Source organism: Paramisgurnus dabryanus, chromosome 19, assembly GCF_030506205.2.
Source record: "Paramisgurnus dabryanus chromosome 19, PD_genome_1.1, whole genome shotgun sequence".
NCBI lineage: Eukaryota > Metazoa > Chordata > Actinopteri > Cypriniformes > Cobitidae > Paramisgurnus > Paramisgurnus dabryanus.
This window is the reverse complement of record NC_133355.1, coordinates 22392383-22403613: the sequence shown is the minus strand read 5'-3', so window position 1 is coordinate 22403613 and position 11231 is coordinate 22392383. Positions and strand designations below refer to the sequence as shown.

Sequence of the window (11231 nt, the reverse complement as noted above, 5' to 3'; positions counted from 1 at the left end):
AGTGCATATAAAAACATGCAATGGTACCATGATACTTTAGTACTGTTTTGATAGTATTTTTTCCACATATTTTAATGTGTACAATCTTTTTACCATTGTAAAATAAAAAACGTACTAATAAAAGTAATTGTGAAGAGTTTACTTTTATATCAGCATTCATTGGATTCAAACATGCAACAATAAATTCATAAAGTGATGTTTGATTGGAAAATAAAGTAAAGGCAGCAATACTGAATAAAAGAAAGGTTACAAATTTGTGACCCAGTCTGTGAAAACCCAGCTAAAGATTGACTGTTTAACATAAAATCATCCTAAATAATGTGAAAATATAACCTTGATATCTTGACCGAGCCATGTCAAAGACTAAAATCAATGAGTGAAATCAAACTTTGATACTCCCAATCTCTTAAATTGGGAGAGTTTAGCCTGGATTTCACGGAAAGGGTCACATATATTTAACCCCAGCATTAATCTACTCAGTACATCTAAATTCCAAAAATAAACTGATAGTTAAGCAATAGTTTTTAGATTAGGGTGCATTGTGTTCTGTCAGTGTATTACATTAAAGATCTGAATATTCATTAAATCAATAAAGAAACATCCACGGCCCATAACTAAAGTCAGACTTAATTTGTTGGAAAGGAAAATATATGGGTAAGAAACAGCAAGCATAATGTTTAAAGCCACAACATTTTCATATTAGCTGTAGATCTTCTTGCATGTAATAAGGTACTCAGGATAGGCCTGTGTGTCGTTGAAAATCACAAACAAAGTAGGAGAGCTCAAATGATCTGTCACGCTGTGATATCTGACAGGTACACCAGAATTCTCCTTGAGTGGAGCGGTTTTCATGTCATGCTTGCCCACTGTGAAGTCTCCAGTGAGCACTTTGGCCATAAAAATAAACTTGTGCCCATCTGCATTGGGTGGAGAGTAGGTGTCCAACACAGACAGTGCAGAGTTCACGGCAAAGTACACACCCTGACCATACACAGTAGCTGTGAAGGAAAAGAAGACAAGAGGTTTCATGAAATGATTTGCATTTGGGAGATGCTTGATCCAAAGCAACTTCCAGTGCATTACAGGATATACAGTTAATCAGTATAGTATGTGTATCCCTGGGGATTGAACCCATTATCTTTATGTTAACACAATGTTTTACCAAATACATGAACACTATTTCAAATCCAGTAGCAAACTGACTATAAAATATAAAGACGTGTGGACAATTTTAAATAAAAACCAATAATTATAAAGAAGAAAAAACTTTTTCCAAGTATATTGTTGCAAATCAGCTTTACAAGAGCAGTCAAGATGGACTTGCATTCACAACTCATTTGACTTGTGTACTAGGTGTCATTTCAAAAAGCCTGCATAGCTTGGGTATTGGCATCTGAAAAGGAAATTCATTCCAGACATCAAGTTTATCAAGTTTAAAAGATCATATAAAGAAGATCACATAAAACGAGATCACAATGACAAATACAACTGTCATAAATTCAGCCATTTAGAAATTTTTGAGTCAGCAAGGATATGGCATTGTTTTGACTCTTACCATTCACTATGAGCATATATAAGAAGTTCAGATGCAAAACCCTCTAAGTGGTTGATCACACCAAACGCATTTATGGTGCCTTTTTTGAATGATTCTCTATGGGCAGTGAGCGTTACTGTGCTTTTTACACCGCCACCGGTGAGAGCATCAATAAAATGTCTGGATGCCCTTCCAACGACGCTTTAGAAAAGGTGTAGTGGAAGCTTTGAAGCTCGATTGCATTCTTTGAACTCCCCTCAAGCGAAGGTTTCCACCTTCCAATTGGTTTCCGCTTCTGATTGGTTGCCGCCGAACCACATCATAGCTCATTACCATAAAGTTTAAGTGATTTCAACTCCCCTCGACTTTCACACCGTACATGACGCGCCGCTGCTCGCTTCTGGCTCTCATTGAAAATGAATGACTTCCGGCCACTTCCGACGCTCACGCCGGTGGCGGTGTTGAAGCAGAGTTATGCGTGCTGTTTTTGCGCGCCGAATTGACATGAAGTTTAACGAATTCTGTAAACAACGCTGTCTTTCTCAATGCCTTGAGGCCGGGATTAAAGGTGACATAGAATGATTGAACGGAGTATTTATCCTTGTTCTGTGATGTGATATGTAAACAAAAAATTTTTTGTTTGGGTCTGTAATGCCTTAGAAGCTTCCTAAAAACCTCTCTCAGATAGCTCTATTAGGGTGGGGGATTTTAAACAAGTGGTTTTGCACCTATTTGGCTCCCCCTACTGGCTTAACTTGCAATCTCATTACTGATTGGCTGACTTTGCTGCCACTCAAAAAATTTAGACGATTATTTTAAAGTGGAGGGGCAGTTAGATGCCTGTGATGTCATAAGCATCAGTTTTTCAGATTGGGCCGTTTTCTGGCTGACATTTCTTAAAGAGGAATTTCTATGAGACTGAGATGTTTAGCATGTCTAGCACTTTTTGTATGTTCGTGAATGCCGGTAGACTACCATTATTCAACAAAGACAAGGTAAAAATGGTTTTTCATTTTTTGTCCCCTTTAAGCAGATTTAAAGCAAAAGTATTTGATGAGTGTATATGTGGCAAGAACATTCAGTTAATATCATTATTTTATTTTGACGGAGGTCCCGTTTAGCGGCATTCGCATCTGAGCTCTTCATATGTTTTCCTAATGGTGCGATTAATATAGCCGTATGATTACAATCCTATTTTTACAGGTTTTTTGTTAATGTACATCTTATAATAATAATATCTTTATTTTATATAGTGCCTTTAAAAGTGGCTTTCCCAAAGCGCTTTACAGAGAAAACAACACATTTAAATACAAAAATATACATCAAAGAAATAAAATGATTAATTAAGTAAAAGCAATCCTAAAATAAAAAGATTTCTCCTTTCACTGTTTTGTTCTAAAATGTTTTGCCTGTAAAGCTGGTTTGCATCAATGCAAAATTGTAAAAAAGCCTTATTAGAATTTTTTTTTTAAAGAGGCACAGTGGTTATTTAAAATAAAACCAGGAACTCAAAATAACAAATATCATGCATTGAAGAGCACAATACCATTTTTTCCACAGAAGCTCCTGTTGAAGCCGTGAATACAGATTTCCTTCACACTGGTTTCACTGGTGCCGTGGTAGAGGGTTCGTTCCACCTCCGGTTCGGAAGAGCTCCTCACCATACTGGCTTTCTTCAGTTTATACTGGTCTTGTAAAAGTTTATTCGAGAGCTTCTCGACCTGTAAACAACAACAACCTCTTTCAGTAAGAGCAGTCAATGACAGTTCACATGTATAATTCAATGTACCCAAATTTAAATTGAAAAGGGAAGACCTACTAAAATATTTTTTCCAGCATTATGGTAAGTTCACTGAAGAGGCATGGACTCACTATTGCATATGCGTTTGTAAAATTTTCACACGCAAAAACTTCGGGAGATGAGTACTTAGGTGATTATTTACTCACCCACAAACCTGTATAAATTACATTGTTTTGCCCCAGATCTGCTTTATTACAAACATTTAACATATCTTTCTTTGTCATGTTCAGTATGGACAGACAACTTGCCCATGGTTGGAATCAGATCGTGTCGCATCTAGTTCCTATTGACTTAGGACTCTTACCTTAATGATTTTGATTTTGTTGCGGTAATCCCGAATGGTGTCATAAAACTCTTTGACCACATTTTGAAATTCATCCGAGTCTTCATTTAAATTAGATGCATCAGGCACGTTAGTCAGCAGACTGTAATCTTGATCTAAAAAAAGAATAATTAACACATCATGTATGCCATTTCTATACAGTTACATCGTAACATCCATCCATTCTCTACACTGCTTCTCTCTTTCAATGATTTTTTAATGTTAATCTGTAGTGACAATTTTCTGAATGAATCAGAACTGAACTTGACTATTCATCAATAACTGTTTGACTTTGAATGGTGATTAGTTAAACACGGTTATTTCAAAGATCGAGCAAGGTATTATTAGGGCTGTGTATCGCCAACAATTCCTCGATACGATACGTATCGCGATACAATGGTCCCGATACGGTGCGCATCACGATACTAGACTATTTTGATTTACATTTTTGTTCAGAATTTAGTAACATTATTATTATTATTTTTATTATTATTTGTTTATTGTACATTGAATAAGCAGTGTTGTAACAGTTGTGTTTTTGCCATTCATTTATTAGCTATTAGAAATATTTAAAATCCCAGAGTTAGTACTTAACTTATGTTTTTTTAAAAGCAGTTTTACAAAGATGGTGCCTTACTCTTGTCTCTCATTATTCTACATCTATGAATATATCTATAAACATGCTGTCAGACTATTAATACTATTTAATAGAAATCAGATTATTAATGTGAGTTATATTTTGAAGTAGCTCTGTATCTCTTCTCTAGACATACACTTTTCACATGCAAATCTTTGTCGTGTTTCTTCTCAAATGCGTTAGTACGGTTTTATAAGAGCATGGCTAATAAAGCCCTTTGCAGTAGTATAGGCTAAGATATCTGCGCTTTCATACTGAACTCATTGACTTTAATGCGCGCGCGCGTGAGAGAGAGCGCGAGTACGCGGCTCACTATGCAGACACGTGCGCCAGCGAGACAGAAACGCAAAGTGAAAGTATACCCCGCCACCTTTACTCCGCGGGACACATGCGTCCTTTCCATATGGATCACGGATCAACAGCAATTCTTCACGTTACTTTCAAAAGTACATCCAAATCGATACGGAAGGTGCTGTATCGATGCGCGCATCGTCAGGCGTCCATGACGATGTATCGTCGTATCGATATTTTGAACACAGCACTAGGTATTATTAGTCAAAAATGGCAACAAGAAATGCTATCTTGCACATAAATCCTTTAAGTTAGACCAGGAACAAGTATTGAGTAAATATGTCCTCAATTTTGATTTCATTTAGACTCAAAAACAAAGTTAATATTTGGCAGCTTGCTCTACAGTTCTTTCACTTTTCTTTACTATGCTCACAGTGAGTACAATACTAAAACTCTTACCTGTGCCATCCGTGTACAAGTCGTCTGCACTTAAAATTTTCCGTTTAATTCGCACAGTCTTTCCAGATGCGAGACTATGTTCCTCCATCCTCTCGAAGTCAATGGTGTATGGCTGATTGTCAAATAAAATGTCAATCTTCTTTTGTTTCATCTTCCAAGCGTTCTCAATAAACACCGTGGCATCTGAAGAGTACGGTACAGCCGTGGAGGACCCCTGGTCGTGCCACTCCCACTGTACGGTTTTTACGATTTCTGCATCGCTCATACAGTTCGATGCCCTTCTCAGAAAGTCCCTGAGGTCAGGCACAGCCTCCGAGACGTAATCTTCAAATCCAGAGATGATAGCAGTGGTCCCCTGTATGTTGATCACCACAGCATGCTTTCTTTGAATAAGATCTATGCATCTCTTCTGAAAGGAGGAGAGCTTACGCAAGTGCTTGTGTTCTAACTTCTCCTCACACTGCTTTTGACCCACCTTCTTTCCTAACGCAATGTCCACCCTAACAAGATCGTGGGTGTAGCTCGCGTAAACGAAGATCTCGGCCTTATTGTTAGATCGGATCTCGTCCTCCAACGACATCTCGACGGCCTTCTCAAGCTGCATGTTCTCCTCATTTGGCATGGAATCACTCCTGGAACGATCAAGAGCCATCTGAAGGTTGTCTGTGTCCGGTCTCCGATTGATCTCCATGGACAGCTGAATCGCCAATGAGAGTCTTGCGTCTTCGTCAAGGCTGCAGAGATTCAGAGGTGTAGAGGAGCTTGGCATGTCAATGGCCTGCAGTGCACGAGGTGAGGAAGACTCCTCTTCTTGCATTGTGGAGGTATCCTGGTCCAGATCTGAATAGAGATCTTCATCTTCCATGTTTGTGGCCAGGTCACTGCCAACAACTGATAAGATCTTCTTAGCTTCTTCAATACGAGCTGAGCGATAGAAAATATTTAGTAAATACAAACATGAATACCCTAGTAAGTTTTTCTGTAATTTTCTGTATTTATAATTTTAGCACATGATCCCCGTCATTCCCCATTCAAGTAAACAGGACTTTATTCTTGAATAACTGATATATTAGTTGCAAACATGGTCGACTAGTGGCGCAACATTCCTGAAAGTACTTTAGTAACAGTCAATACAACTATTCATTGTCAGCTACTTCTGCATTAATCACCTGATGTGTTGGCATCAGCAGAATTCCCCGCTCTTACAGTGAAATCCTCTAATGAAGTTGCTGCAGAACTTCTCTTAAAGTTGTGACAGTATGTCATTTTCCATGCCAGCTCGAAAATATCCTGCGGAAAGCACAACCATATTCAAGGGTTACGGGGGATTTGAGTAACATCTGGAACCATAAAGGAACCTTCAGCAGAGGTCTGATACATTACATTGTCTTCTAGAGGTTTCCAGTGGACTTTTTCCATGTTGATGTAAACCTGAAACTTGGCCGTCATTTCTGCCAGTAAGTTGGCTCCCTCCAACTCCCTCAAGAAACGGCAAATGCCAGGCTGGTTGACCACAATGCTTCTGGTGCAGGTTGAACCCATAATACCTCTCAACACCTCCTCCGCCATCTGACACGCACACAGATCTCCTTTGATCTGCCAATCAAATGAAGAGATTACAAAACTGCTCGAAAACAAACTTTCTAGAATGTATGTTAAGATACAAAACAGAACTAAATTACTAACATTGAATCCTTCGCCCGTGTCCAATGGGAATATCATGACCTGTCCCATGTCTGCGAGTAGATCTTGATAATGGAGCTGCAGGAACGTCAGCATCCCTTTATCCATAGACAGAATGGATTCCCTCTGGATTGGAGTGCTGAGAAAGCGAACAATCTTCTCTTGTTTCTCCTTTTCCATCCCTTTCATGGTGACTGCCTTTATTATTTCACCGGTGTCTGACACTACGGCACTGCAGAAGTCCAGAGAGCCCAGGAAGTCAGAGCACTCTGGAGTGAAAACCAAATTCTCGTATTCTCTGGCTACGGGCACGGTAAACTCGGATATCTGCGACTCTATCAGATCTCGAGCCTGGTTGACTGCGCTAAGAGATGACGATACTACGGAGACTGTACAATCTGACACGTTGTATGTTGCTTGTAAACCTTTCAATGACACATCTAGCCTGTTTTTAACATCTTGCCTTTCAAGAAACTCGGCTTTGAGTTTGTCGTATGTCAGGTGGACCTCTGTGACACTGCTTAGAAAATCCAGCACTTTGTTTTTGAGTGTTTCAACCTCAATATGGTCAAGACCTTTGATTTGAATGCCATCTTTGGTAAGACTGACATCAAAATTGGGGTGAGCCTTTGTGAGGTTCTCGGGCAGCTTACTCAAACCTACCAGGTGTCGTTTGGCCACATCAGGCACAGATATAAAGCTAACGCATTCTTTTTGGGTAGGAAGGTCAAGATCTGTAAGATCAACTTCCATAGGCTCTAATGCTGATGAGGCAGCACCGCTAGTAGACCCAGCAGTTCTGCTAACTAAACTTGTGGTGTGTTGTGGAATAGCAGCACTGTCTACTAGGTTGGTGTCCATCACTGGGTCAGAAACTATGGGACTTTGATATAAGTCTGGGCTGTTTCCGTTCTCATCCTCATCCATTTCATCCATTGATGTTCCCTGCCCATTTTGAGGTGATTGATCAGCCTCCCCTTGTAGGAAATCAAAATAAGGCTGGACTATTAAATCTGCGTCATCCAATTTATGTGATTTTTTAAGGATGTTGTCCACAGCTGTGAAAAAAAAGAGCTCAATTGACATTCACAAAAATAAAAAAAACTTAAGGAAATAACATGGAAAGAGAGGAACTGTCTTACATTTAAAATCCTTAAAGGACACTTTAGCACATCCATCAGCCAGCATGGTAATTCCTAGGACGTCTGCCCCTCCACTACGACTACTTCCAAAGTAGACCTCTATTGTGTCGTCTGTGGTGTTGGGAGACAGATTGGACACCAGAATGGAGTTTGTTGCTTCTACTTGCTCAAGAGAGAACTTTGCTCCATCAAGACCCCTCTTAGAAACTTTATCTCTGATCGTCTGAAAATCTGCAAAATAACATTTAAGACAATTTAACTGTATGGCATTCATGTGAAATTCTTTAAGATTTTGTCTAAAAGTGTTTCAATTTACTTACAAAGCCACGACACAAAACTGACACAATAGGCTTTATGCCCAGCTGCACTACTTCCTGAACTTCAGCCAGCTCCTTGTTTCCTGTCTGCCATTATTGGACAAACTGATTAATCCAGTGTGTCTGATTACTGTTGTTGTGACTACTGAGGTCAGGCACACCTGGGTTAATCAGTTTGTCCAATAATGGCAGACAGGAAACAAGGAGCTGGCTGAAGTTCAGGAAGTAGTGCAGCTGGGCATAAAGCCTATTGAGGAGTTCAGATACCGTTTAGCGGATTCTGCCAGGAAACAGGTATTTCTGAATGGCCTGAGGCCGGGATTAAGCGGAATTGAAGCGAAAGTATTTGATGAACATAATACGTGTCAAGAGCATTCATTAATATCATTACCTGATTTTCAACGGAGGTGGCGTTTAGTGGCTTTTGCATACGAGCTCCTCAATTGAAAAAGTATTTCGACATGAAAGATGTACAGATATCACACCAAACTGGGTGTCTATATTTAACCCAATGATAGGTTTAAAGCAACCCAGCAATATTTTGAACCATTTTAAACCGGTTTTGGTTCGTAAAAATAAATTTTTGCTCATCTTTGATGTTTCGTTTTCTAATGCTATAACATAGGGGATTATCATGCTTCCAGGTTTCGTGGGCGGGACTTGTCAACTTTGTATAAATCATTGCTATTGCAGTCCTAAGTCACACAGGTATATTTGTAGAAAAAGAAAATAATACATTGCATGGGTCAAAATTATATATTTACCGTAAATATATCAAAACTTTATTTTTGTGAGTGGATTCAGCAAAATTGTGATCAGGAGAGAGCACTAAAACAAACCTTTAATTATTAATATGCATGGTAAAGACTTAATTTGGACTTTGTACTTTAAATGCGATTTTCTGAATTTTCTCAATATTTCAATTTTTTTCGCAGTTCCAGATTTTTTAATTGTTGTATCTTGGCCAGATATTTTCCTAACCATGCATCAGTGGAAAGCTTATTTATTTAGCTTTTACGATCACAAATGATAAAAGCTTGTGACACAACCTCAAACTCCATTGGTTCCTGAAACAGTCTGTATAACCTCGAAACTCCATTCTGCCTCTACAGTGAATGGAGTCCCGCACATGTTTCGGAGCGTCTAAAGCCTCATTCACATTAGCAGCGACTAGCAGTAGCAGAGCAACGCGATCTCATTGATTTCAATTGAAGCTTGGTGACTTCTGGCAAAACGAGTGACCGTTGTCGACTGGATGGGGAGTTTCCGGTCGCGTGAAACGATGAGCGACTTTCTGGAGCGACTACCAATGAGAGCGAAGCAGTGGAGCTCACGTCATCCGTCTCTCGTCAGTTTCTGGTGTGACGTTACTTGTTTGTTTATGACTACCAGATTTAGAAACGGCCCCTAATGACCGCGTTGAAGAGACGAGCGGTTCACAGCAACAAAGTTGCTTGTAATGTGAATGTGGTTTGTGTCATAAATGTGTGGTGTCTGAATGTTTATAATGCAAGGTTAAATAAATGACTAATTCAATGAATCCACAGCATCTTCGAATGTTTCATATATTTTAGGAACAGAGAGTTTAACAAAGTATAAATATAAACGTTTCCAATTTGGTGGTCATTGTATGTGCTGGGGATGTACTGTTTGGTTACAAACCTCTAGACAAAGGGTTGTGTAGGTGAATGAGAACCAGGTCCTTGTCTGGAGACCGATACAACGTGAAATCTTTATCGACATCCATAGAAGTAATGTTTTCCACATACAACTCCACTGATTCCAGAGCAGTGTTTGGATTGAGTCCTTTTAGCAACAGCTTTCCCGGGTCCTTCGGTGGTTTCTTACGCACTGTAAGTTTGGTTTTATTGAGGACATGGGACTCTTTGGAAAGAACCCCGGCAGCATCTATTATAGAAGAGACAGGTACAGTACATGAGGAGATTTGCTTACACATGTCTGCAATTTATAAACCTCTATACAGAGGATTCTGGTCTTACCCTCTGCTTCTTTAAATACCACTACCACTTTATTTCCACATCTCTCCAAAGACTCCACATCACCACCTCCAGATCGGCGCTTGTTTTCAAAGTAGATGGAGAGATAGTCCTCGTCAAAATCATCAGGAAGATCCAGAACTTCCAGACTCCTCTCCTCTGGGCTGTTTTCAGCCATCCTGACAGAACATTAAACAATAGAGGAGGATGAAGCTAAACCTTCTTTTTGTATTTATAACTTTGTATTTATTTATACAAAATCGCATACATAATTCAATAAATCGTCATACTTAAGTAATTTGACAGACTAATAAAAGTCACAGTTGAGAATACAGTGAAATGTGCCAAGTGTCTATGCTTTCTATTATTGTGTTTGTATCTTCACGGTTGAAGATGTCATTTAAATACTGGATAATAACATTATGTTAGAAGATTCTTGCTGATGATACATGTTTATAAATAAAAGTTTTGTTGTGACCGTAAAACCAGTGCTGAGAAACAGAAACTGAAAGAGTGACGCTGGATCATAATTCACTAAATATATCATGTAAAAAATAACATCTGACATCATTTTATTATTTTTGATGTATAATAACAAAATATTAACAGTTAATTTTTGCAGGCTCACCTGAAACTTAAATATTCAGTCTGATCATGACATATTGTAAACTGCTGCTGCTGAGACTCTGTAAGTTACTTCCTGGTTTGTGACGAACAGCAGTTACGCTCCAATGTGTTAAAGGCGAAAAATAATTTAAGGAGGCAATAAAAAAAATCTAATAAAACTAGACTGGCGTTAAATATTAATTAAAATATTATAAATACATTTTAAAACAGTAATAATAACGTATTTTTACAAATGATAAAAACAAGACGTAAAAAATAAATATTTGTATGTCTGCACGATTACATACTGTTTGCGATATAAAAAAAGGCACTCGGTGACATAAACGAAATTTCACAAAAGCTCTCTTTCTCTCTCTGGATTACTGCGCAATATAAAGTAAAAGTCTCTAAAGTATAAGCTCCTCCCACCCACGAATGACTA

General features: G+C 38.7%; 1 protein-coding gene across 2 annotated transcripts; it reads right to left on the bottom strand.

The window, feature by feature from the left end:
* Positions 1-124: 124 nt before the first annotated feature.
* On the bottom strand, positions 125-11169 carry parp10 (poly(ADP-ribose) polymerase family member 10). Of its 2 annotated transcripts, none has more exons than XM_065293308.2 (11): positions 10812-11169; positions 10187-10362; positions 9849-10094; positions 7870-8100; positions 6731-7785; positions 6428-6640; positions 6214-6334; positions 5045-5968; positions 3640-3767; positions 3081-3255; positions 125-998 (listed from the first exon to the last, which is right to left on the bottom strand). In XM_065293308.2, the coding sequence occupies exons 2-11, from the start codon at positions 10359-10361 to the stop codon at positions 700-702; spliced, it is 3567 nt and encodes a 1188-aa protein (XP_065149380.1). In that variant the 5' UTR covers position 10362; positions 10812-11169; the 3' UTR covers positions 125-699. The 2 variants fall into 2 exon arrangements, with proteins under 2 accessions (XP_065149380.1, XP_065149375.1); XM_065293303.2 differs by having other exon boundaries at positions 3640-3773; positions 10812-11168.
* Positions 11170-11231: the final 62 nt, after the last annotated feature.